Below are 27,998 nucleotides of genomic sequence, written 5' to 3' on the forward strand. Positions count from 1 at the left end.
TTTCGAAGCAGGTGAAAAGACTAACCCTACCTAATATGAAACTGCAATTTTACAATTTAATTATTAGTCAGATATGGGCAAACCACATGATAGTTCATGAAATCTTTAGGTCTATCTACATTGCTCAGAAAACACAAAATAAAGTTTTTACAACTTTCACCTCCAAAAGGCTAAAATGTTCAGTCTTTTAGAAGAGTGTCCAGTGTTTAAAAGAAACGCAATTAACAGGGAGACTGCATCCAATCCACACGGGCACGACTCCTTTGAGCCTGCCAATCTACATATTTAACAGCTGTGTGTGGGGTGATGAGAAAGGAGAGCACCTGCCATCCAACCACCACCCCAGGTGTGCCCTCTCTGGCAGTGAATCTTCTCTGCAGCTTCCCCAGAAGAACCTGGAGCTCCCCAGGCGTGTTTGCCCCTTTTGTTCCCACAGTGGGCAGAGAGCTGGCCCAGGGTTTGCCACAGAGTCATCTTTGGGACTTCAATAATGTAGGCAATCCTCTGCAGACTTGGCCAAAAAAGTTGAACCAGTGAATGTTATTTCCTCCTAACTACCTTTAAAAAAAAAAAAAAGAGGAAGTGCTCGTGGGAATGCCATAATTACTGGCCAGCTTTTAAGTAAGAAATTAATACTTTAACATTGGCGCTGTCACCTCACTGTTGGAGATGTCTTACAGAAGTGCAGTGCTTTCTGTCTCAGTGTCTCCAAGGAACTGAGACAAACCAACGATAAAAAGAGCCCTAATTTAGAAGAGTCTTCTCCCTTGCCATGTGAATAAGAGCAGCTATACTGAGCCTATTTCACTCAAATAATAATACAAAGAGTAGATATTGATCTGGTTTATGCACAGACTCCAAAGTGCTTTCAACTGACAGACAGAGAGCATCCCTCCGTGCTTGAGAGTGGGAAAACAAAACTGCACAGAGCTTTGCCCAGGGCAGGGAAGAACAACATGGGCAGGGTAGGAACACAAACCATCCCCCCTGGCTCCAGTACATAAACCAAGGAGAAGACATATGTGCCAGCAGTAATATTCATTGTAGTGAATAGGCAGCAATCTGTTTAAAATTGTTTCTTTCCTAAAGCCCATTTGTCAGGACACCAGCTTAGCTGATCCAAGTGCAGCAGCTTGTATTTGTGTTATCACCGAGATGTTTGGGGGAGGTGAGCGTATAATACTGGAGCATATTGTTGGCTTTCACCTTTTTTGATGAAATTTTTTATTTTCCTTAAAAGATATAACTTAAAAATTCTCTGAACCAATTTCTTTCTCTCGGTCTTTTTTTTTTTTTTTTTTTTTTTTTTTTTTTTTTTTTTTTTTTTTTTTTTTTTTTTTTTTTTTTTTTTTTTTTTCTTTCCAGCTAAGGACAGACAATTATTACCAGCCAGCACTGTAATATTATTTAGTGTAAAAGACACTGTGTCCTGCCCAGCACACAAAAGAGAAGAATTGTTTTAAACCTATGCAGACTTTCTCTCACCTTTAGCATGAGGGCGTTTGTCAGTCATTATTTTTACTCTAAATAATTAGTGGCATTTTCAGTTGCAGGGCGTATTTGTGAAAGGCTTGAGACAGACAACTCAGATTCTCCCAAAGCTCACTGCCAAAAGCAGCTCCCCACAGCCTGACCCAGTCTGGGACCATCCTTGGGCAGGAGGGACTCGTAAAGCTCCTGCAGGGCACTCTGTGCTTCGTGCCACACCCAGGGAGGAAGATGGACTGTGTGCCAAGGAAGATGGACTGCGTGCCAAGGGACAGACTAACCCAAAGATGTTCTTCCAAGGAAAAATCCAGTCTTTCCAAAGACTGTCAGGGAAATGGCTAAAAATGCCTGCTGAATGATCTCCTCTACACTGAGGATTACAAACACGAACTGAACAAAAAGAGTGATCACAACTGACTGTGGAGAGAGGTTAAAACACACATATCTTGTCCCCAACAAAGCCAGTTCCTGCAGCCCCTGTTCCACGGTGAGAAGCAGCAGCTGTGCTGTAAAGGTGTGCATTTATTGCTCTTCCAGATGTGCAGGGAACTCCTGGCCGAGGCTGGGAGCAGGGACCTGTGTGATGGATGTTCTGGCAGGCTGAGGAGATTCTCACCTGCCCCATCAAACTGCTCCCCCTGACCCTCAGAGAGACAACCCTGCCTTTGAGGCCAGGCTTGATGTGTGACTGCAGACACTGTGACCAGCATGTGGTGAACCAAGGAAGAACCTGCAGCAGTTTGGACTTGAAATGCGAGGCTCTGACAGCTGAAGCAAAGAATTCAATGAAGAATTCCAAAGGTGAATGACCTCAAGAATCAATGTCTTCAAATCAGAGGCTTTGCTGGGTCAGCCAAGTTTGATTCCCACTGCTGATGGCACTCTTAGCCATCAGTTTCTGGGGTGAGATGGTATTAAACTGTTTTTGCAGAGAGCTGTTCTGTCTCTGAACTGCCAGTTCCCAGGAGTCTCTGATCAGTAGGGTCAGATGAACACTGGGATATTGAATTCTGCAGTTTCCTAACGCTCAGCTGGATCTCCAGTACCCGTTTGCACTGATTATCTTCACACCTTTCCCAGCTTCACAAGCAGGTTTTTGTTCAGAGACAATATCTGAGTCATGGCCATGCTTGTGAAAAATCTCTTTTTAGATAATCCAGGTCAAGAGTGCCCATGCAAGAGTTTGTTATTTTTTCCTTCATTATCCCTTGGTTTAAAAAAAGCCTCCCATTTAACAGAGAGTGGGGGAAAAAAATGCTACAGGACTCGAGTGAACCTTGAGACACTGTAGAAAATGGATAGCAAACACCTGACTCATAAAAGCCTGTAAACTAATTAGTGTTCATCTGACTACTCAGAAAAGATTTAAAAATAAAACCCACGCTTGCACAAGTCAGGATCTGATTTTTAAAAAGAGCTAAGTTTGCTCATCTGCCTATTTAAAACAAGCAACCAGGTCCGAACCTGTGCATTTTTTTGGGGGAAAGAATTTGTATTGTAATTGAAAAGGAGGCAGAGAAAATCAATCAACCCAAACTGCACCTGGTCAGGCAGTGGAAGTGAGAGGACTGTGGTCCTACTCCAGTCTTGAGTGCAAGGTGAGCTGAATGACTAAAAAAAAGAAAGGCAATAAAAATGAAATCCTGCAGGTTTTATTGTAGGAAAACCTTGGCAGGAAGATCCCTAGGGCTGCTCATCAGCACTAGAAATGTACAATATTAAGTCCTTAATTGCTGGGCACTGAAAAAGCACAACAGTTCTGCTGCCCCAGCACTGTAATACTGTTTATATTCTGTAATTCAGGACAGACAAATTCAGGGGTGCAGCATGAAATCTGCCTCAATTGCCTTGTTTTGTGTCTCTCCCCTTACTCACTCACTGCTCCCAAGGAGCTGGAATCCAGAGGGAGTCCATCCCAGGCCTTCCTTGGGGTGCACATCTCGAGGATTCAGGATATCTAACCCTACCAAAGTGTCCTCCAAGCGTCAGGAGTCAGTGAATGCAGCTCTCATCCTTCCAGGACTTTGCACTGCCCCTGTGTCTCCACTGGTAGAGCTGCTGAGTGAGGAACTGTCCCAGCTGAAAGGAGAGCAGCACAAGGCACAAAACAGTCATTCCCTGTTGTCACTAAGAATTCACCCACCACTAGTTAAGGCTGGTGGCATCTTAGAGGTATAAGGCCAGCTCTGACCTGTATTTGCAATTTGTTCACCAGCTTTCAGTAAGGGGCTTGTGGTTATTAGATTTTTATATTTCCCAAGTGGGAGACGGTAAAGAAAGAAAATGTTGGTCTTCATTATGCCAGACTGGTGGCATGTAGGAGATGATGGGAACCACGTGAGATCCCAAATGCCACTGAAGAAGGCCTGTGAAAACCTCCCAAAGCAAGAAAGTCTCCATCCAGAGTGTGATCAGGTGTCTGAGCAGATTCCAGGTAGCTTTAAGTCAGGCCATGAGAACAGACCTAGAAGTATCAGCCCAATCCGTGCATAGAGGCTTTCACCTCTACAATGTTTAATTCCCCTCCTATCAGGAAGCTGAAACCATTGCAGATTTGATTTACAGCCGATTCAGATAAAATTCCTTACAATTCTCATCTATTCCTACCTGTCTAAAACCTTGCATCTTCTGCAAGATCTGCAATGCCATCACCTGACATGGGAGAGTGGCTCGAGCCTCATGTTCCCTCCTTGCCTTTTCTCTGCCAGCTGCTTTACCCAAGTCCTGTCCCTGTTCTGATGCCCGAGGTGCTGCTGACTGGTTTACACCAGTGGGGACGATGTTTTTGTCGATGGTTGAAGGATGCTGGACAGAGGATGATGGAACCAGCAGTGGGAGGTGCTATTTCATAACTGACATTTTATCCAGCTGAGGATCTAGAGAGCCATCACAAATGCCAGGGGCAGCACAAACCAGAGTGCTGAACTCCTCTCTCTCTACCTGTTTGATACGAGCAACTGTGGAAAAGCCTTGGAATGTGACTGCCTGGAGTTCTGCTCTCATTTCAGCAGGTGCAGGTTTGAAGTCCCTGAAAAACAAATGAACGTTTGCTTTCCTGGTCAGCTCTCACCCAGCTTTGTTCCATCTGTCACTGGAGACAGCACAAAAACCAGGGAAGGAGAAGAGCTTCAAATAGGGCTCCTTTTCTGACTAAAAAGTACTTCATGAAATAACAACACAAGGAAGTGCAAATCTCAGCTGGGCTGGTCCCATGACATCACAAACCTTCAGCATAGCAAGTAGCATTTTCTTGAGTGCACCAAAATCTTGCCTTTCAGCATTTAATGCGAGACATTACAAACTGATGAAGAGGAGAAATGTATGCAGTGTTGCTGTAAATCAAATATACAGATGAAAAATAATTAAGAATAAACTGTTCCATAAAAATGCGTGTCATTAAACCCCAGTCTGATAAAGTGATTTATGAAGAATTTTTCTAGAATTGCTAAAAAGAATGATTTCTCATTTGAGGCTCTGGAAGTCTTGAGTCACATTTTGTTTCTTTTAAAAAAATGTCTTAAAACACATGGCTTTACAGCTGCTGCTTGGAAAATATACACCTCCAAAGTCTGACTTTCATTTAAATACAAATGTACAAAATGTAAACTGAGACAATAGAGAAATTTACAAAACTTTTCTTTAAAAATAATAAAGACAAAATTCAGTTCTAGTATGATGCTATTTAAATACGTGCAAGTAGTCATGTTCATTGAATTTCTATTGCAATGTTCTAAATAGACAAATTGGATTCACACAGTCTTGAGTGCCACCTCCAAAAACAGACCTGAGTGGAAAATTCTTCTTAAAATGTGAGGCTCCACTGGAAGGAATGGATAGAAAATCTCCACTTTGGGAGATCCTGTTTGTTTTCACTCAAAGGTGGAGGCTCTCTCATCCACAGAAGCTCCAGAGATTAGAGTGGAGGGATGCAACCTGTTGTTTGGCGAAACTGAGCTGGAACTAGCTGCTCCCAGTGGAGTTTGAACTCACGTGATTCGAATTGATGTGGTGATTTAAACTGGCCTTTGAATTTGGAGAGCTCTTTGAGTTGTTCTGATGCTGCAGAAAGAGGAAGACAGCCACAGTTAGATTTCCAAAACACGCCATGCTTTTATTTTTTTAGTCCAACATTGTTTGTTTTATGGTGATAAGGCACTGACTGGACCTCAAGATTGTTTTGTTTGAAGATCTTTGGGTGCAAAATATTCTTTACTTTCTTACCCGTAGTCCCTCTAGGTCAGCAGGACCTCGAGGAATGAAGCAAAGGCGGCTCACTCGAGCTCCAAGAGTCAAATCAATTCACTGCAAAATGTCAGTACCTGCTAAATCTGACTAATACAGAGGATACCTGCCAGTGCTCAGCCATGGCTTTAACTCCACAGAAACAGAGCAGTCTAAGAATGTTCTTGAGATTTGCAAGTGGTGCCATGAGACCTGTACATCCTGCGTGATCTGGTCTGCTCTCTTCTTTCTGTCTTGGTTTCCTGCCATGACTACCTCCCTCAAAATTTGCATTATCTTTTTTTTTTTTTTTTTTTCTTTTTAAACACATAAATCAAGGATTTTCACAAGGAACTTCCTAAAACCAGAAAATCACTTGAAAAGGCGTGTCAGCATACCCACTGAGAAACAGGTTGGGTAAGAGGTTTCCAGCTGCTGGAAACAAAACTCATGAACAACACTGGAACATCTGGCAGTTTAAAAAAAAAATAAAAAAAAAAAATCACAAGAGGTAAATGGAAAACCTGGGACATGCAGTATTAGGAAGGAAATTACCAGGTAACTCCTAACAAAAATACCACCAGAAGATGGCTGTGACACTGGGCATCTGTGGGAGTTCCCCTCTCTTAGTCATAAAAGATCTCACCTGTCGCTTAAATATTCTCTGTAGCAATCCTTTCTTGGGTGGCTCTGGAGGGTAGCTTTTGTTTAGGTCTGGTGAAATAGTACCATTTGGTCCAAAGACATTCAGCTCCTTGAAGCACTCTGTTTCTATCATCTAGGAAAAAAATAAAAATAAATGAGATGTCTGCATGAAACAAATTCCAGCAGTGCTGGGCTGTTCAAAGCCAGCAATATGTGGGGAGAGTTAACAGTTGGCTCCTGCTGGTGCCTGGCAAAGAGGATGTTTGAAAAGGAGAGGCTGAGCCTGCTCTTTGCACATCAGAAACTGCCCCATGAAACTTGCTGTTCTATTCTTTAGGGTTGTGGAGAATATTGGGTAAAAGGCAGGCACGCTTACAGATCCCCAGTTCTTAGCACCCCTCTGCCCACGTGGATCTGCTGTTTGATACACAGTTGGGTTATAAAATCTGCTGGTGGTTGTGTTTTGATGCCAAACAGGAAGAAAGACTCAGATCTGGAAACCCCAGAGCAGTTCAAGGTCCAGAGTCAGCTGCTGCAGCTGGACCCACTGCAGGTATGACACAATGGGTGACATCAGTGGAGGAGCCTTCTACCAGGACTTCCAGCTATCCCAGAAAAGCTCCTGAGAGCTGCTGTGGAAACACCTCTGCAGAAATCCAGGAGAAGGAAGTGCAGTAGGGCCCTGGCCAATTTACACAAATACACAGAGCCAACAGATACAGTCACCTGAACCTGCCATCTGTGGTACATTCCAGAACTTGAAAGGGGCCATTTGTAACTCATGAAAGCATTAGAGTCTGGCACGTTCTCCAGCAGCTATCTATCACTGCAGACACACAGCTCCTCCTAAACCATCTGCATTTGGGCTTTTATTGGAGTAATTTTACTATGGCACGTCCTTACCTCGTTCTGCCATGGGATGGACACTGATCCTGTGGAAAACTTGGAATAGAAATCATCATCTGTTTGGTCCAGGTTGACTCCTTTCACCGTGGAGAACTGCTCGATGTCTAGCACATCCTTGCAGTACACTGCTCTGGGCTGTCAGCAGCAAAGACAACAGAAACAACAGGGGGAAAAAAGTATTTCTGAGTCAAATCGTGTGCTTTCATTCACAGGTTCAGTCAAGTGAGAATGTCTAACAATGAGTGTGTGTCTGCATCCTCCTCCTCTAGACTCGCTCTGCCTGCCTGTTTATCATCAAAGGCTGACTTTGCTTCCAGCACGTTGAGCTTCCTAGTTCAAAGCCCTTAAAGCATCAGTCAAAGTAGCTTTTAGTCATCCATGTACCAAGAGGTGAGAGGAAAAGAACAGAGAAAGCAGGAAAACAAAAATCAAGTCCTTCAGTAGCCTTTTCTTTTAGAGAGGAAACAACAGAAAGCCAGAATGTTTGTGAGACAGCTCTGAAAAGAGGCCTCAAGTAGAAGTGCCCTCCTGGTCAGATAGCTGTGGGGTTTGCAGTTAAAAATTTAAAGGAATGTACACTAATTGCTAAAAAAAACGGAGGAGGTTTGGCTTTTTTCCATTGTTTTTATTAATAGCTCTGCTGCTGGAAGCTGTCCAGAAGCACCTCTATTAACTCCTTTAACTTGTCTGCATTTGTTCAAAGAAATAGTCAAATGGCTTTGCCTTTTTGAACTACTCAAGTTTTCTGGGATGATCCAGAAGAGGATGGAGGGACATCATGGGCTGGATTCCAACCTCTGCCACTGGCTATATAGCTTCAGGTGATCCAGCTGACTGGGAAACCAGCGGATGAATTGCCACACAAATTAAATTAGGGGTAGCTCTTGAGTTCCCAATAAATAGCCATAAAAACGTATGTGCCTTTTCTTTAGCAAATACGTCTCTAAGAGGTGCCTTCTAGGCCTTTTGTGCCACAGCTAAGCTTTAAACACACTCTGGCAGATCCCAAATTTGAGCCCAGAATTTTCTCATTTTCTACATCAGAAAGCAATAGTAGCTTGTCTCCTGTTTCTTCCCACCAAAGCAGGTCATAACACCACGGGCTAATTGGCAGGAGTAACTAGGCCACATAGTAAAATGTAAAGCAAAACCAGAGCAGCTAAAGTAAACTTTTGTAGCATTCAAACCACTTTGGTTTGGTTGAGTTTGCAGCGCCGTGAACGAGAGCTGCCAAGATGTTACTTTCCTTAATGCATTAAAATGGCAGTGTTTACTTAGAACCATCTGGGAACTTTAAGGATGGAAGGTCTAACCAGAAAGAGAGCCCTGCAGGAGGAAAATCATCAGATAACTCTGTGCACTGGGGTAGAAACTGATACCACAAAAGGGTGGAAAAAGTTGCCAATGCAACAAAGACTCTGAGTATGTGTGAGTCCAATGTGCAAACCTGAGTCAGGACTCAGGGCTGGGTTCCATGCCCCATGAATGCTAAAAAGTTCAAAATGCTCTCTTGGGTCCAAGTCACCTTCTCTGCTTGAGGTGACACCCTATAGATCTGATGATGACCAAGTTCACTCCCCGGTTCCACAGAGCTTTGGACTTTGCAGTGCTGGTTTCTGTGTATCTGTAAATCTGCATGCATACATGTGCTGATGGTTCCAAGCACCAGCTGGTCCTGAGCACAGTGACTCTCACACTACCACCGTGGATGAGGGAACACAAAGGTTTTCAGAGCCTCCAGTGTCACCCAGGAATGTTGTGGTAAAACGAGTGGGAATTAATGGAGCCCAGGGTGCCCATCCTGTGTGGGGGCTCACCCACCCTGCATACACACATCTACAGAGCTCCCTCTCCTCTCTTCTTCCTCCCAGCATCCCCACTCCAGCCCTACCACTCATCACACCTTCCCAGGGTAGCTACCCATGCAGAGAGTGATAACAGCCCCGAGAGAGAGAAGTTATTTTAGAAACAAATCTCTAGGAAGAGGCCACTTGGGGGGGGGTTCTTCCCATCGTACTTACATCAGGGACAAAGGGAGGATCCAGCATTCCTGCTTCTAACCGCTTGAAATTCATGCTCTTGAAGAAGGGGTGCCTCTTCACTTCTGCTGCCCCTTCCCCTTGACATCCCAGCCGCTGCTTCACGTCTTTGGTGAGGAGCTGAAACGTGCCAAGAGGAACGGTGAGGATATCAGAAAGGCAAGAGCTCCACCAAGATATTTTTATCCCCAGCTGTTTTTGAATGTGCCCAGAGGGAAGCACAGAGGGGAGGTGGAATTGCTGCTACTTAAAGGCTGAAGTTAAATGGATTAGGACTTCACCGTTCTTCATGCTGGTAAAACCATTGAAAAATCACCTGCTGTAAAGTATTTACAGTCAAAATAGAGACTGTTACTTCTGCTTACTTTCAGCGAACAGTTTCAAGAAAAGATCTGACATAACTTATATAGATGCACATTCATAAGTCCCATGTGCTTTTTCTCAGTTTTTTTTCCCCTTTCTTTTTCTTTTGTATGGATGGACTAATTGATCTGTAAGGAAACAGTTCAATAATTCTGGCACAGACTAGTTGGTGGATGAGTAGACAACAAGTAGCCAAATCTTCACAAAAATGCCTCTACTTTTAAACCATATGGATAGGATCAAGTAGGCTGAGATCGTAACTAACCAGTTGAAGAGAGGCAGAGCTTACTGTGCCAATGACTCACTCAAAAAGATCATCATTTGGGACAGGGACCTGTCTGAATGTACCACTAACCTGAAAGGCTGAAATCTGCTGAAAAAAAAAAAATCTGCTGAAAAGTGAAGGTTCACAGTTTTGTTTCCCTGTCTTCCCTTCCATTCATCTTCAAGGAAGCCTGCATTATGCTCAGGTAAAGATGGGAAAATATAACTCCATAATCACCGGTATCTGCCCGGAGATTTCAGCTGCCTGCTCAAGAGATGTGAAACTCGTGCAGCCTGTGCTGGTGGAAGGTGTCCCTGCCGCGGCAGGGGGGTTGCACTAGAGGTTCTTTCCGATCCCCTCCCCGCAGAGCTCCCCGTGCTGTGCCGGTGTCGGTGCCGCGGGGAGGCAGCAGAGGAGCGGCCAGCGGGACCGGGGCATCCCCGGGGGAAGGTGCCGGTCCCTCCGCCGGCTCTGCCGCCCCAGAGCCGAGCCGAGCCGAGCCGATCCCCGCTCAGTGACTGGCACTGAACCCCCGCGATTCGAGGGTTTTTTGTTTGTTTGTTTATATTAAACCCCAGCAGTTCTACGCTCTAGCCTGCGCGAAGGAGACACCTTCGGAATTTCCAGTCAAGAATCCGGCTCGCTCTACTGTGCCTGGGGCAGAGGAGGCAAAAGTACTTTTGGTCTTCTATTCTCACGTTGACAGGGCTTTCCTGACAGGTGGAAAGAAGAATCTGAAGGCAGAAAGACCATTTTTATGGCCCCTGGCTCTGATATACTTTTGGAGATGATACTTGGAAGCTCCCAGGAACAGTGCAGCTGAGGAGCAAGCGGTAGTAGGGAGGGGTAGATTTGGAATTGCCTGTAGATGATAAAGGAGGTCTCTGCAGTTTCTGCTCCCAAGTCAGCTGTGAAGGGATGAAAGGAGGTTACATCCTGTCTCTGTAGTCTGGACTCTGGATTAAGTGGGAAGACCAAACTGATCCGTGAATTTCCCCTTGTCAGGCTGTAGGTTGTTTGGAGCGTGTGGTCAGAGGACAGGGTAGCTGAGGATAGAAAAAGGCTGCCTGGGGATTCCTGGGCTCCTCTGTGACAAACAAGGGAGTATTCAGTAATTTCAGATGCAAGAAGGAAGTCTGTGGAGCATGAATGCAGTTGGTTGTGGGTGGTTGTGTCTTACTGCAGGCTGTAAGACACAAGAGGGAACAGACACTGGGAATAGGCTGGGACTGAAAGGCCACAGAAAGGAGAGGATTCTCCTGCAAACCCCTGCCTGCCTCTTGAGGAGAGTCCCAATGGAGAAAAATGTATGAAATCCATGGAATCTGATAAGCTGTAGATGCAACCAGCTCTAGAGATGGCAACAGGTGAAACCAGACAATTTTTCTGGATTCTGTTGTGGACATCAAGAGATAGCATGGACTACAGCATTTTCCAGAAGGGAAGACTCTTCCTTTGTCCAAAGAATAATGAGTTTTTTACCATTTCCTGCAGCCCCAGAGGCTTTCTGCAATAGTAACCCCATGCAAGAGCCTAAAATACACACCCCATCTGGGAATCTGACCTGGAAGACAAAATGGAGATAACAATTGTATGTTTTGAGCCGTCTCTACACTTTTGTTTAATTCAGCTTCGAAGGGTTTATTTAATATGAATAGAGAGCAGAACAAAAGCAGCTACATCAGGCTGATGACAAGCCCTCCTGGGACAGCAGTGTAAGTGACCCCACTAAACATAATTTCAATGTAATTTTACAGCCAAAGCCTGCAGATAATTCACAGAGTTTCAAATCTGGAGGTGCCTCAGGCCACCCAACCACGTGTGACGTTGATACCAAGCAGCAGAGCTTTATGTTCTGGTAGCAAATGCTCCAGATGACACTGGACATTTAGGGTTTAGTCTACAGGGCAAAGCACGACTAGAACAGGAATTTCAGAGAGAGTCTTGAGCACCAGCAGTGAAGTTACACCAAGATCTTGATATAAAGAGCTTTCTGATACTTCCATGTCACTCATTTTATCCCCACTGGGGATTCAAACTCTCCGATGTCTGAGAATTTTTTTTGATGACTTTGTTTTGCTTCCTTTACAAAAAGAAACGGCTGTTGTGAGGATTGCTAAAAAAAGCCAACAGTCCCCAAAGCACTGCTTTATCTTCATGTGATCAATCAGTTCATATCCAGATCATACCATGTAATAAATAATTCCAAGTCCTAAGATGTTAGTCCTCAAATTATAGGAGTAAGGGGAAAACAAAAATATTGCTGCTCATGAAAAGAGACAAGGGGAGTGGTAAAACTGTTCCCATTGACCCAGCTGATCAAATTGTTTCAGGAATCACCTGGACAAATCTCAGCCCTGACACAGAGGTAAGCAGGTTCTTTTCAGCAATTTTTAGAGAATGGAAAAGCAATAGTATGGTCACCTCTCAGCTACTAAATGAGAGAAGAGAGTGGAGTGGGAACTGAAGATGCCAGGATGACATCACATATCATCCTGCTTATGAAATCACAGCCTAATCTGGCCAGCTGAAGAGTCAAAACCCTCTCAGGTGTGGGTGACAATTAAGCTCATTGCAAAGGCTCACTAGAGAAGATTTATTATTATTATTATTATTATTATTATTATTATTATTGCTGCTGTTGTTATTATCAATAGCAATGGTAAGCATTTGAAGGGCACCCTGATGTGTATGAGGTTCCTCTCAGGACAGATGGAGGAGCAGTTCTGACAAAAATGAAGGTGTCATTATGTGTGAACAAGTTGGTTTGTAGGGATGAAAGCAGAGAGGAGGGATGAAAACAGGCAGGAGTATCATGACATTTGCTGGTGGTGAGACAGGCAGAGAAAAAAATTGCTTTTAGGGGTAAAAAGAACCCATTACCTTTTAGCTGGTTGGGGAGGCACCTTGGGAAGGGAATGGAGATTGGAATTGTGGAACAGCTCAAGCTGGAAGGCACGTCTGGAGATCACCCAGTCCAATCCCTCTGCTCAAAGCAGAGTCACTCAGAGCAAGCTGTTCCAGACCTTGTCCAGCTGGGATTTGGATAACTCCAGGTGTGGAGACTGCACAGCCCCTCTGGGAAACCTGGTCCAGTGTTTGACTACACTCACTACAGAAAAGCCTTTCCCAGTGTTCAGAGGGACCCTCCTGTGCTTCAGTTTGTGCTCCTACTGGGCAGCAAACCAAGAGCTTGGCTCTGTCTCCTTTACACCCTCCAAACAGAGATCCCTTTTGTGGAGTAAAATGGGAGCTGCAGGAATAAAAGGCACGAGGGAAGACACTTTGTGGGAAAGGCAGAGAAGCAGGACACAGTGTCAGAAGAACAGAGAAATACGGGCCCATTCAATTCTCCTGACTTGAATGCACTTCAAGTCACATCTCTGGATGCATGACTGCACTTGTCAGGGAAAACATGCATGTACATCAATGAAATACAAGTCATAACAACAACAAACAGGGAGTATTTCCTAGAAAGACTGGATTTTTTTTTTTTTCACAGAAAAAACACACCATGAAGCAGTTATGTTATATGGGAACTATGGGTTGGGGAGCTTCCCAGAAAGCCAGCTGCCCCTGTTCCTAATTATTTATTATTCATCTCTGTTTCAGTCCAAAATGAGGTTTGATTTATGGGAAATTACTTACAAAATGAAACATGGAAATATGGGATGGATGATGATTAATGGGAGCTATGATATGTGCCTGCAAAAATGCAGAAGGGCACAAACGTCCTGGAGGGGAAGGTTGACGTGGGGTGACACCAGAGGGCTTTCACAGGATAAGAAGGAACAAAGACAATTCATTTCCTGGTGGAGATGCTATGAGCTCATGGAGCAAAGCTTTGAGGAGAAGGTTAGGAGACATGGGGAGAAGCACAGTGTTCCCCACTCCTGCCCTGAAGAGTCCGCTCTGGGAAAGCCTTTTGGAGTCAGCTCTTTGTGAAGGCTCAAGTCAGACTCACGTACCGAAACTTTATGTTTCATTTTGCAGATATAATTATTACTTTTTTGTTTCCTCGTTAAGATGCCGGTACAAACCAACAAAGTCCTGCTTTTCAACATAAAGAGCAAAAAAAGAACTTGGGAAAACACATTTGAATAATGGATTTTTTTTTTTTTTTAAATGTCACTTGATGAAATAAATTACTTTTGGATGGAAAACCACAAATGCCATCACAGCCGGTACCAGAACTAAGGCACTTCCTGCCTTAAGGCACTAGTGCTCAAAAAGGGAAGGGTTATCTTTGGATCCATTAATAGTTTGCAGAAACCACCTAAATAAACATGCCACGTGATTGGACAGTGAAGCAGTTAATGATCAAGTTTTCAGGATGGTTTATATATAGTCCATGCTTCCCTGAGGCAAGGGAATGAACCAGATGACCTCCTGAGGTCCCACTTCTGTGAAACCAAAGTCTCCATGGCTTGCAGATGAAAATGACCACTAGAGTGTAATGACTGTCTGCTCCCCTGGGGGTGCTGGGTCATCTACAGCACTATCCCATCAATGCTGTTTTTAATTCTTCTCCACTTTAGGTTCTTGTGGGCTTGCTTATTTTCAAAGTAGGCTTTCATTCTGTTATGCAAGAGACATAAAGAGTAACAAGAAGGGCTTCTACAGGTATGTCAGCCAGAAAAAGGGGTTTGGGCTGGATGATCTTTAAAGGTCCCTTCCAACCCAACTGTTCTGATTCTGTGCCTCATGCTGGCACATAACTATGGAATAAGCAACAAGATATCACTTTTGCCCACTACATTTCCATTCCACACTAACAGCAGGATATGTACAAACCTCTGCCACTCCAGCACACTCTGCTCCTCACCTGCTGACAGTTAAGAAGCTACCTGAGAAGAGAAGGCTGTTTGAGCACATGAGATGGTTTGTAAGAGCCTGTGACTGTCCTAAAGTTTCCCATGTCGACTTCACTGGGGGCTCTGAATCTCCAATTAAGGGCAGTGAATGGCCTAGAGTGTCTATCAAGAGTGATGTCAGTTAATCACTACCCAGGGATTCAGCAGTGGGTTGGAGCACTGTGAGTTAATGGCCTCCAGCCACGACACTTGGCAGTGTTACCATTATTATTTGCAAGGAGATTTCAGTGTCCCTGCATGAAGCCAGCCAGCCAGAATGTCCTCGATCTGCTGTTTGCTTGCCTGTTGCACAAGACACTGGTGAAACTCTCACTACCTATTTGTTGACCTTTCTTCCCCTTCATTCTCCCTCTACCAGTACACACAGATATGTCACTGTCTCCAAAGGAGGCTTCACTTGTTAGCAAACAACATCAAGAGAAAGGCCACATCCCTTTCCAAACTACAATTCCTCCTTCTAAAGATGGATGTCAACAAGACATTGATGAATTCAGACGCAGCTTTGAGATTTCTCAGAGGGTTTGAGGATTTCTATTGTCAGACGTGGCTATTGTGCTACAAAAATGACTCCCAGCTGAAAGAGCGAGAGAACATTTTGAAGAACAGCTCAACAGTATTAAGAAAAGCTGGATACTCTGGCACCCTGGGGGAAAAGCTGCTAACAAAGTCAGTGAGATGGGCTGGGACAACATTTGAGTGTCACAATAATTTCATTGCATAATCCTTGTCCTGCTTACCCCCAGCTCTCACCAAAGACAATGGAAGCCTGGGGTTTTCAGTTCCTTGCAGGAGACAACCAGAGTCTTGCATCATCAAGCCCTTTTTATTTTTTCTACAATGTTATAAAAGACAGAAACGCATTCCTGACTGCAAACTAACATTCAAAGCCTCATGAGAACAGATACTGCTCCCTTGGCCTTAAAACTCTGGAGAGGGCTCAAGATGACTGTGATGAATGTCACGGAGAAGCAAGCCCAAATAAACACAATTAGAACCAATAGAGAATGCAGTCACCCCATGGACAGATGAGCTTGGTTAGTCCCTGTTTCTGCAGCCCCTCTGTGGTACCTCATCACTGCTCAGACCGTGCCAGACACAGCTTGTTAATGAAGCTGCCCCACTGGGCCTTCCAGCCCCTTACCATTTTACAGATGGACTTGGCCTCCTCAGAAAACTTGTGGGAGTACACCTCTTCTGTCTCCAGCACCCTCCTGTCCACTTCTTCCCTCTTCACCTTCTCTTTCCTTCCGCGAAACGGCGATTGCCCAGCAATCATTTCATAAATGAGACAGCCCAGCCCCCAGTAGTCAGGGCTGAGTGTGTATCTCTGGTTGTTCAACACCTCTGGAGCTGTGGAGGAGAGTGAGACGTCTCGTGGAGATGCTTGATATTCAGATAGGCAAAACAAATGTCCAGAGCTTTCATTTTGGTGACTGAATACACATGCACAGAGAGTGGTGGGTACAATATAAACACACCTCCTGATTTCCCCTGGTTGCATTACAGAGAATGCAGCATGCTCCATGCCATGCTGTTTTCTCTCCATGCTCCATGCCTTGTGCATGCTGTCTTCTGACTGCTCTACCAACTCAGTCCAATTAAAAAAACCAAAACAAACCAAACCAGAAAGAAGTTGAAGCTAAATATTAAGCAGAGACATAAACTTAAAGAGTCCCTCCAGACTTCTCCATTTAGGGAAGAAACGAAACGCAAACACACGTCCTGTAAAGGGCCGTGACATTTCTCCAGAAGGAAATTCTGTCTTTTTGGTCAATTCCTAACTTATTTTTTTTTTCCTCCCACTTTTTAAAAACGAAACAATCCCTTTATTCTGTGTCACAACCACACAGTGCTTTGGGCACATGGTCGCTGCCCTGCAGGCACCCTCACCTCCACGCACGGGTACAAACAAACACACACACACACGTGCCCACGAGCACAGAGCCTTGGTGTGCACGCCAACTTACACTGGGATAACAACATTTACACATGACAACTGATTTGCTTGCTTTCATTTAAGTCTCCATGTGGTGCAACAGTGGCTCACGACAATCAGCTAGTTTCTATTCAGCATAAGCAACTTTTACTCCCAGAAATATGCCCACCCAGAGAATGCATGAAAACAATGACACTGAATGTGGAAAACAGGTCTAGTTGAATCAGGGAGCATGTTTTCTTTTTACTAATGCACAAATCTCTCCCCCTCCTTTTGTGCAGCTCCCCCTGCACACAGGGGAAGACTCAAGATGACTCTGCTCCAGACAACCATAGGTGTGGGCTTGCTTACCCACTTTATCACAAACTATCATTTTCTCACTTCTCATTTAAAGTAGCAACTAGGAAGAGACTTTTCTTTTAGCACATAACCCTCCTAAAATGAATCTACGCTTAAATCACTAGAATCCCAGTTGTTGTCTCCCCTTTTTATTTTCTTTGCTGATTTCAGGTTATGGACCAGACTCACTGAGAGCTGCTGTGGTCCATCCTTCTGATTTCCCCTACCATGATTTCTGTGTGGGTTGCTGCAAGGAACTGGACCCAGCCTAATGTGAATATTTTTTGTTCTTTTTCTCGAGCTTACACAGCAGAAATATCACTAGAAGTCAGGTAATTATATAAAAGATGAGCTGTAGAAGACTTACCCATATACCCTACTGTCCCTACTCTTCCACGGATTGATTCACCCTCGGGGATTTTAACAGCTAGACCCAAATCAGATATTCTAATATGGCCTGGAAAGAAAATAGAAACAGAAAAACCCAAAAAGCAGATATAATAACATGACCCAAATTAGTCCAAACCCCCCCAACTGTGGTCATTGCTACGATACTCTTGCAATTTACTGCTCAGACATTTTAGGAAAAGAGTGTTCTGAATCGCTCAATTGGAGTAAGGAAAAGAGGATCAACTGATAAGGAAAAGAGGAATTATTAAGGGCACTATAATGCAGTGAAATTATTAACAGTGAGGTTACAGACAGGAGTGGATCTCGTTAGATATTTTAAAACCAACGTAAAAAGGCAACAAGAAGCATTTGGGGAAGTATCTTGAACTGATCACAGAGAATGGACAGGCTGACATAATTCTGTAACTGTCTGATGGCTGAAGGGGTTACATCTGGTCTGTAGGTCAGCATGAGATTCAATTATCGCTGCCTTCAGCAACAAAGGGGTACCTGGGTCTGCACCAAGCGGGAAGCAGAGAGTCAGAAATCAGAACTTCCTCGGTATTGCATCAGCCTTGCAACGAGAAGGATGGAAAGGGAACGCAGGATGGGAAGGAAGGCAGACAGCCCCAGCAGAGCCCTGCTCGAGAGCACAGCCCCTGCTGGGCAGCACGGCTGCTCCACTCCATCTGTGCAGGAGCTCCAGCAGCTCACCCTCCCCAGCACAGCAATATTAGTGTATGCTGAGCCTCTTAATCACCTCAGGGCATTATTTGTCTTTGTGCAATATATATATATATTCTAAAACTAACTTAATCTACTTTACTGTGAAAGCATCTCTGTAAACCTCTGGGACTTACCATAATCATCCAGCAGGATATTTTCTGGCTTCAGATCTCTGAAAATGAAAGATAGCAGACGTTGGTGTGAAGCTGGTTTTGATAACATAACCATACAACTGTGCGAGTGCATTTATTACTAGTGATAAACCAACTGAGTGTCAACTCAAACAGCAAGGAACCCCTGAAACCAATACAACCTTTTACAACTCACTTCTCGGAGAGACTGAAACCATATGTCTTTTTCTAAACTGGAGTTGGGATTTTTCACTAAGCCAAGCTTTTAGTTCCTAATCCGCTCTGTAATGGACTCATCCATCCAGCGCTGTAAGCCCTGTAAACCAAACCCTGTAGTCCTGTGTGTCGTAAAATCTCTGCAATGTTTTCTGTTATAAAAGCTTTTGTTATAAAGAAAAATATTTTAAATTTTAAAATGCTTTATTTGCACATGAAAATTGGAAATAGCAATCTGCTGGGCTCAAATTTTCCATGCCTGGCATCTGACTCAGACCAAATATGTGAATGTGTGTCCATGCACTTGCACACACGTGTAATAATTTCACCACGTTTGGAAAAAGAGGGGCAGGGGGGGAATGCTTTGCCCAGATTAAGACTCTTCTTACAAACATTTGTGAAACTCTAGTGCCAATGGGGTTTGGGATAATGCCACGAAAATTGGCAAGGTGGTCACTCTGATGTCAAAGACGTGCCTTTCACTGCTCCTGTGACAAAAAATAAAAAAAAAAATAAAAAAGCCCAAATCTGGCCAAGTTATAAACTTCTGAAATAAATAATTTCAGTTTTCATATATTTAGCAGAGCCTTGGCAGATCATTCTTCTGAAAGGTTTGTCTGCAGAAAACCCACTCCTCCAGCTGCTCCTTTCAGATGCTGCCCAGCCCAGCCACGCTCAAGTGCCCTCGTTGTTTCCCAAACCTGCCCAGCTGGGCACAGCTTTGCCAGGCAGGCTCCTTCCCTTCCTGCTCGTGCCTGGGAGAGGGGCCCAGAGGTGTGAGAGGGGAGGGAGATGGGCAGGGAGCAGGAGGGCTGTGGCACAGCAGTGGGCTGTGCTGGCTCAGGAGTGAGTCAGGGAGAACCACCCCGCTGCCATTCACCACGCCGTGCCCTGGCTTCCATCTGAACACTCTGCTTGGCCTGGTGCAAATCCAAGCAGTGCTTGGCCTCTTCCCTTTGTAAGGCCTCCCTGCATCTGTGAACCATCCTGTTAGCTGCCCAGCAAGGGGGGATGCTTTGCAAAGAGCCAGGAGAGGGGATGCACGAACCCTTGCACCAGGGAAACAGGACACTGCCCGGAGCCTGGGCAGGAGCGTGCCCTGCACCTCCAGCTCCGCTGTCATGATCTGTCCTGGGAATGGAGAGTGGTATTTTATAGTTCTGACAATGCCAAGATTAAAATTTCAAAACTTGCCTTGTTTTTATTGGTTATTTCAAGCAAGAACACACAGCACTGTGAATAATCTCCTCTTCTTGCTTGCTTCAGACCCTCTCGACCTCTGAAGATAAACCTCACTGGGTGCCCAGTTGGTACCAAGCCTACTTTTCAAATAAACAATACTGAAATATGTGAAAGGCAGCTGCTTGCTGAGGAGAAGCTGTGATTTTATTTAACACACCACTGTGAGCTTTCCCTGTCTATCAACAGAAGGTTTCCAGTGCTGGAGCAACACAGCCAAGGGCATCTCCTATTTATTTTTAAAAACGTATTTCAAACCCTGTAAGAACTATTTTGTTGAAGAACTCAGCCTTCCCCAGTTACTTAACCTTCTGCTCCAGCAGTTACTGGTCCCACTTAAAGCTGTAACTGGGCCCCAATTACAAGAATCCTGCGTGCAAGCTGGGCAGTGCTGGCTTTGAACGAGAAAATGAGACACTCTATGAGAACCCTGAGAACAGCAGTTGGGTCCCTACAGTCCTCTGTGATTCAGGGCAATTAGAGCAAGCTTTTCTCCCCTCCCCACACACCAGTTGTCACTGCTGTTTTCAGATTTCTGGTTCCCCAGGATCGAGGCTGGCCCCTTTGGCATGGCCATCACTTCCAGCTGTTCAAGAATGAAATGTCTAGGAGAAATAAAAGTCCCTGGTGGACACAGTGACATGCAAGGCTATTTTCCAATGGTATAACTTGCCACATGTGAAGCAGCCTTGCCCAAACATACTGAAACATAAACTGCTGGTGCTGTGCCCAAGCTCCAAAGGCAGTGGCGCATCGTTTGGCTGGATGGGAAAGCCTAAAGAACTCAGTTAATCACAGTGGACAAGGCTTTACCATAAATTTGTGCAAAATGCCTAGGACAATGTGATCTTGATGTTGGCTGGAGCTTCCAGGCATGGTTGTAGTACACGTGAAAATTATTGACACATATATATATATATATATACACACATCTAAAAAAAAACTAAAAAAATTTCACATGTATACATATTTATATATAGAAAAATAATTCAAGGAGAACCAGCAGCTTTCTTACGTTTGCTTCCCACAAACCATCAACCCACTGACCTTTACTAACCATGAGAAATGTAGCACAAGTGCCACGTGTGACAAGGGAATTCTAGACCAGATGAATCTGACTCTGTGCCTGGTTGTTCTCTCAGGTCACATCTGCACCACCACAGCCCAGGAGATGGAGGGGGGGGGGTGTTTTCCAATGCTGTGATTTACTCACAAGCATCTTGTTTACAGAAAATGAAATTAAGCCCGAGCAATAGGTGTTTTGTGATGAATTATTTGCCCTGAGAAAGCGGCAGGGTTTAGCTGCTGTATTTTACTGACCTATATAGCACTTCTCATGGGCCCCAAAACACGCTGTGCTACTACAAATTAGGGGTCTCTGCAGAGGCTCCTAAAATACTGCTAGAAAATGTCACCTACAAGGATGTAATATCATTCATCACCAAACTGAGTGTGTCATCTGAGGTGTAAACCAGCAGCACTTCTAAGAGTAACATGAAAAGAACTGCTTAAAGAAGTAGGATGCCATTCCTCTCAGAGCCACGTACTACTGTAGGTGACCAATCTGATTTGTTCTATTAGGAAATGGCATTAGTATGGCAATAGATCAGCCACATTTTTCTTCAATAAAATGTGCTTGTAATCTAGCACTTTTAAAAGAAACGCTCTATCACCTCCTAAATTTTTTTTAAAAACTGGTAGGATGTTTTTCAAAGAAAAGGGAAGTCAGACACTTCACTTACAATTTGATTTTTCGACTGACATAACACCCTTAGTTCCATTTTGCTCCTTGGGAAAAAAAAAAAAAAATCTCTTTCTTGGGCCAGCACCAACTAAATCAGCATGTTATCTGTCTGCCCTCCATATGCCAGCCAGCAAGAGCTGAGGCACAGTGAGGCAAGCAAGTGGCAGTTTGCTAGAGATCTCCTCCAAGGAACAACAACATTGTGATTTCTACCCCTACAAGCATGTGCATCATGCATATTGCACACGGGCATATCAAGTGATTTAAAGCGCTGCTTGGTTTTTAAAAATAACATATTACTGCCTATTAATCACTGTCCTTGGAAGTCCTTTCATCAATTCACAGGGCCCTCTTCTGCTGTGTGGATGCCAGCCATAACCATTTCACAAGCCGGGATGATGAAGACAAACACTAACTGTTGTTTACAACTACGCCGGTTGCTGATTAAAAAAAATAAATCCTCGTGGAGTCGCAGGAACTCTGCCTGCAATCAGCCCGCTTATCCAGCGAGTGGGCCCTGGAAAGGTGCTTGCCTGGAGCTGGAAGCCAAAGTGGAAGCTGAGAAGCTGCAGCGTGTCCTCCCTCCCCGGGGCTGAGCCGTGCCCGCTGGATGCCCCCACGGCGCGGGGGATGCTGCCAGCAGGAGCCTCCTGCCACGGCTGCCACTGCAGCCACCACCACCCAACCCAGCTAATCACACCAGCTCCCGTCCCAGGGCGTAAATCCCTACCCTGTGTCTCAGGCACCCTCTGGGGAAAAATCCAAGAGGGAGGGTTTTTCCGCATCTGACGCGCTCCGGCCCCTCGTGCAACATAATCTAAGTAATTAGGGAGAGGCTTGGGTGGAATGATCTCCATTTCAGGCCAACTAGGAACTGGATTCCTTAATGAAATTTCTTTAAAGGAACTTCCATCATTTTCTTATGTCACCCAGTGCACGCTGTGAGGTAGGGTTTGGGGAGCTTTGTGTGTAATTTAGACAGGATGTGCTTAGTGGAGGAACTGCTTCCTTCCACGATTACTGAATCATACTGTATTTACACAGGGCTCTGCGAAATTTCAACCAAAGCACTCAGGCACCCAGTGAGCAGGGAGGACGCAGGCAATACCTTCCTACCCAGAAAAGACTTCCTAAGGCTCCAGAGAGCGCTTACCTGTACACGGTATTTTCTCTGTGCAGGTCTTCCAAGCCACAAAGGATCTCTGCTGCGTAAAACAAAGCTCTCTCCTCCTCAAAGCCCGGGTTGCCCATGTTGTAGATATGAAACTTCAGGTCCCCTCCGTTCATTATGGTCAGAACCAAGCACAGGGCGTCCTTTGTTTCGTAGGCATAGGCTAAATTGACCTAGAAAAACAGTTGTGGCACAGTTGTGACAGTTCAGTCAGCTGCTGAGCAGGAGGGGTTGGCTTTTCATTCAAGAATTTTTTTCTAGAGAAGTTAAAAAATACACAGACTGAATTTGGTACTGGCCTTATTACAACGGCAAACACACAGTTTAAAAGCACAGAAAAACCAGGTGTTGGGATTTTGCAGATGAATTTGTTCAATCCAGCCTATTTATCACCAGAAACTCTCAAGGTTCAGATAGCTTCACGGGCTGGACAAACATACCAATTCCAGGCATATTTTTTCGATGTAAGAGAAATCTTCGTAATCAAGGGAAACTACACCTCCTGCTGCCCTGTTTTCCGTCTCAGTAGGTTCCCTGGAAGGCCCAAATAGACCAGTCCTGGAGGATCCAATGGACCATCACTGAGACCTGAAGGTCAGTGCTATTCCTTCGAGGCTCTTGTGAGTGCCCCAGGAAAAAGCAGAGAAGCCAAAAACAACCACTTTTAAACACGTGCCATCATCTTGGCTTCTGCCAGAGATGAGTAAACACCTTGCCTCTGTTGTATACACAGTGTTTCCTGAAATAAGTATAAAGAACAGATGCTGAGATTACACCTTTTTTTTTTTTTTTTATTTTTTTTTTTAACTAGGGGAAGTTTTAAAAGAGTCACAAGAGCTGGTGTGACTCAGGAAAGCCCTACATCAGGCAGACCAGCTCCACTTCACTGCTGAGACGCTTCTACAAGCCAATCTCTTCTGATCTATTCAGGTTGAACCTGCTTTAGTCTCTTCCAAGCTGCTCTCTCCCAGACCCTGGGAATTCAGGTAATCACGCTGGATAAAAATAGCTCAGGCTGATGCAGCTGTGATGCAAGTGGAGGCTGCAGAACGCATCACGTTCCCATGGCAGGCACAGGCCCCTTGGCGGGTGCATTTCTCACGCACCAGAGACCGAAAGGAGACTCGGGAAAGGTGCAGGGAGCAGGACTGGGGGGCAAAGCAAAGGGCACCTGTCGAGCAGCGGGAGATGGAGGAGGCATTTAACACCAGCAGTGCCCAGCAGGTGAGCAGGGAGCGGAGTTCGATACTCACTACAAACTGACTATTGACTTTTTCTAAGATCTGCTTCTCGTTCAGCGCCATGGATTCGCCTTTCCTCTTCTTTATCCTCTTCTTCTCTAACCTCTTGCAGGCGTACATCTTCCCCGTGGCCCGCACTTGGCACGCGCAGACCTGCCAATTAGGGAGAACAATTGCCGGGTAATTCGAAGCAAGCGCTGTGTCTGGGCTGCGCTTCGCTCCTCGCAACCTCTCCTCTGATTTAGTCCTTTTAAGGCGAGAGACCGAGGCTCGGCGAATGAGGCTTGGGCGGGGGGAAGCTGGGGAACCGACTACTGTTTCCAAACCTGCTGTGTAATACCGGCTTAATTATTCCACTTTCCTCCGCCCGCTTCCCATCCCACCTCCCTTTTGTCTGCGCGGATTGTGATCAGCCCGCCTGCACCTCCCCTGCCTCTCCAGCGACCTCCAGTAACACACAAATAAGGGTGTGACCCTAATTCCGCTGTGAACGCAGCATCCAAACACAAAATAACCCTCAGAACCGTTCTTTTGACATTGCGGTGCCATGAGGGGTTAAGTACAATTGCCAGCGATTAATGAGAATCAGCCTCGCATCAGGCTCCTGTACCTGCAGCGCTAAAAAAAGTAAGAAACACTCTTTAACAGAAAGTTTCAGAATTACTCACCTCCCCAAAGCCGCCCTTCCCCAGTACCCTGTACTGCCGAAACGTGTTTTTCGTTACTGGTTGCCTGGAAGAAAAGGAAATAAATAAATAAATAAATAAATAAATAAATGGCACGCTACATTTAATGCACTCTCTGTGATTTATTTATTTCAGAGCATACTTCTGAAAAGCAAAATAGATAAATATTACATAATCACATTATTTCAGGGTAATCATATTATATAATATAATATATAATTATGTAATTGCATTACTTCAATACTATGTATGGCTTGAACTTTTCAATTCCAACATATTAAGCTGTAATAAAATACAACACATTAGTGAGTCATCAGGATAATTTCTGCTAGCATCTTAAGACCAAGGAGGGTTCTGAATCTCCATTAGGTAGCTTTGGCTTTTGTTAAGCAAAGAGGAGGCCTGAAAGCTTCCAATAAGATATTAATTCCCATGATATATAGGATGGTGTAACACATCACTTTGCTTGGGGGGCAAGACGAGAAAAAGAGATCCAGAATTCAATTCACTACAAGATATTTCTGGTGTCTTGAACAAAACATGAAACTGATGTGAATCAAGGGAAGAAACAATCCTGGGAACAGGAGAGGTGGATTTATGACCTGTTCGCTGGCCTACCCGCCTCCTGGGGGAGTGCCATGGGCAAGGAGGGAGCAAAAACCAAGGTAAGGGTTAAATAATTCTGTCTCTGAGGGCAGAGTGCCCCCCAGCAAACACCAGACATGATCTCTCTGCAATCTCACAGGCTTCCCACAAAACCTGCTCCACCAGAATGGCTCCAGATCCATCCACATCTAACTTCTACTTTGCTGCTGCAGAAGTTTTCTAACGTGACAGAGAAGAATTCTAAATGCATAAAGATCCAATTTGTATCCACCACTCCATCTCCAAAGTTTTACAACTGTCTTAGCAGTGGAAATGGATGTTCCTCCCGTCATTGTTCCCCTCTGGCGGGTGGCCAGCCTGCAGAGGGAGCACAGTAACGTGGCTGTTCCCACCACAGGGATGATGAGGTTGATGACAATGAGGAATAAATGTTAAAGTGAATCATTTCATTAATGTCCATTATTGTTTTTCGAAGTGGAAGAAGAAAAACACGGAGAAGGTCAAAGCTAGAAGAGGAAAAGATGCTATTTTCAGGCTTCTGCCAGGCTGCTGCAAATGCTGTTGGGGTTAAAAGCAACAATTAGCAGTGATAACTACGTGTTCAGCAATGTCCCTGGAGTAAATGGACTGTGTGACTGCTCCCTTGGAGCCAGCAGGCTGTCAGAAGGAGCTGGTGATCACCCCGTGCTGCTAACATCTCATTGCTAACCCTAAAAGCAGCTCTCCCAGCTTCTTCAGCCAGGCATATCCAATGGCTTGTCATATTTGTTGGGGGAATGGGAAAAAAAAATTAAAAAAATCCTCAAAGCATGTCAGAAAATTCCTTATCCCTGACGCAAAAACAGAGAGGAAATAGCCTGGCCAGAGATGAATCATCTGATGGGTTGTTTTAATTGAAATGGCAGGGTAAAGGCTGGACTGTGTGAGGATGGCACGTGGGGCATTTCTTGGCACAGAATGGTTCTCCCCTCTGCCCACCCCTCCTGTGCTGCAGCTTTGCAGCTTTCCAGGGAGAGGAGCTGATCTCCCAGGCCTCACGCTGACACACACCGCTCGTGGCTCTGGCCCTAACTCATCTGCCCTAATTAATTCCACTTGTGGAAACGGGGTCCTTTCTCAACTCAAGGTCACTGTTGCCCAGGGGTGAACGTCTGCTACAGCCCTCCCTGACAAGGAAAAGGCAGCAGCCCCTTTCTTGCAAATTGTTACCCACTAAGGCTGCCTGCTTATTAAACGTGCTCAGAAATGTCTAGCAAACATATATGGTGTATTTTTCTCACCAGTGACAACTGGTGCAGAGAAGAAGTCACCACATTCAGAGAGCAGCTCAACAGAGAGACAACTGAAGTTGCTGAATAATCATGCCTAACACCATTAAACGGCCAAACACTCGAGCTTTACAAGCAAACATATCAGATTTTGAGCATATTCTACGTATTTTGCAGGGAAAGTAAAAATAAACATGTTATTTATTTATTTTCATTTAAAAAAAAAGTAATCTTGTGACACTTACCTTTCCAACCACTTCCACTGAAGAAACCTGTCGAAGTACATGCTGCTCAGGTATTCTTGGAATGGTTCCCCACTGAGGTGGTCAAGGACAGATCTATCTCAGATGAAAAGGATATATAAGCATTTTATAATCCTGAACTTGGAGCAAAAGAGAAACAAAACAATAGGAGAAAATCCAGACTTCTTGTCTGCTAGGATTATTTTACTTTCCCTTTATTTTTTACTTTATTTCACTCCCAGTTTCAATCTGGGAACAAAGTGATATGCTTGATATATTTCATAACAGGAGGCCTTATACATGCTGAGTAGTAATATTCACTGGTTATGCTTGCTGAAAATTAACAGGGCGACTCCCATTGGTTTCAATGGACCTTTCCAGAGTCAACAAATGCCTTTACATCTGTTACTAAATTACCACTACTGCCTCAGGAACTGAGCTCCTAAACCTTGGGGGATGTTTACATCTGGATAGAGGATTTCTGACTGAAGCCCATTTCTGTCAGAGGCATCAGTCTGAGGGAAAATATCAATTTCAATTCCTGCTATGCAGAAGAAGTAGTCCGTGTGACTAAAGTCAGAGGGGTTTTCCTAACAGCTATGTGCTTTGTAGAGGGAAACGGAGGAAAGAGAGGTCTCAGCAGGGATGTGGATTTGTTTCTGGATCAAGGAGAGCATTTTGGGGCTCATGCAGTGGGTGCAAAATCCATCAGGCATCCCACAAGAGAGGCCAAGGGTTCAGAACTAAGAAAGGAGGGGCTGAGCTGAGCCAGTTTCCTGAAATGAAGGGGGTTGCATTGTTTGACAGGGAGTTCTTCACCTGCTGCTGGTGGCCCTTGCCTTGCTCATCCATCTCTGCCGGCATCACTGGCAGGACAAAAGTTGGTTTGGGGTGAAAAATGCCCAGGAAAAAAGGAGCATTTCTGTCTTGGTCTGTACAGACACTTTTGTGTCCATGTCTAAGGGCATACAGACACATTCCCAGATATTGCTGGAAGGAGGAAATCCTCTCTGAAGGACTACTCTACTTTGGGAATGATAGTTTATGTCTTACCCTGAGGCAGTTCTAGACCTGAGCACATAAGTCACCATGAATAATGTGTCTCCCCAGTTTAGTTTCTCCCTGTTCCTGAGCTACTATTTTTGGAATTTCTCAGCTCCTTTTTTTTTTTTTTTTTTTTTTTTTTTTTTTTTTTTTTTTTTTAATTCTTGCACCACCAGTTTGGAGCAGGCAGGTCATTGCACATACTCAGAAAGTTAAAT

General features: G+C 44.6%; 1 protein-coding gene across 3 annotated transcripts in view; it reads right to left on the minus strand.

Annotated features, from left to right (window-relative positions):
- Positions 1-4,965: 4,965 nt before the first annotated feature.
- Positions 4,966-27,998, minus strand: part of GRK5 (G protein-coupled receptor kinase 5) — a 147,425-nt gene continuing 124,392 nt past the window's right edge. The window contains exons 6-17 of one of the 3 annotated variants that reach the window (XR_003572010.1): positions 26,740-26,832; positions 24,603-24,666; positions 23,947-24,087; positions 22,676-22,866; positions 18,327-18,364; positions 17,444-17,533; positions 15,943-16,151; positions 9,282-9,419; positions 7,258-7,395; positions 6,356-6,487; positions 5,710-5,790; positions 5,442-5,547 (exon numbers count right to left, since the gene is read on the minus strand). Coding sequence is in view for 2 of the 3 variants with exons in the window: in XM_027890879.1 (XP_027746680.1) it covers positions 5,449-5,547; positions 6,356-6,487; positions 7,258-7,395; positions 9,282-9,419; positions 15,943-16,151; positions 17,444-17,533; positions 18,327-18,364; positions 22,676-22,866; positions 23,947-24,087; positions 24,603-24,666; positions 26,740-26,836 (1,337 nt within the window). In the remaining variant the exon portion in view is untranslated. Of the gene's footprint in view, positions 5,548-5,709; positions 5,791-6,355; positions 6,488-7,257; positions 7,396-9,281; positions 9,420-15,942; positions 16,152-17,443; positions 17,534-18,326; positions 18,365-22,675; positions 22,867-23,946; positions 24,088-24,602; positions 24,667-26,739; positions 26,837-27,998 lie in introns of all 3 variants that reach the window. The other 2 variants (XM_027890878.1, XM_027890879.1) reach the window with 2 other exon arrangements.

The sequence above is a fragment of the Empidonax traillii genome, unplaced genomic scaffold, assembly GCF_003031625.1.
Source record: "Empidonax traillii isolate 1590-97213 ecotype Southwest subspecies unplaced genomic scaffold, ASM303162v1 scaffold301:size691294, whole genome shotgun sequence".
In the NCBI taxonomy this organism is placed as follows: domain Eukaryota; kingdom Metazoa; phylum Chordata; class Aves; order Passeriformes; family Tyrannidae; genus Empidonax; species Empidonax traillii.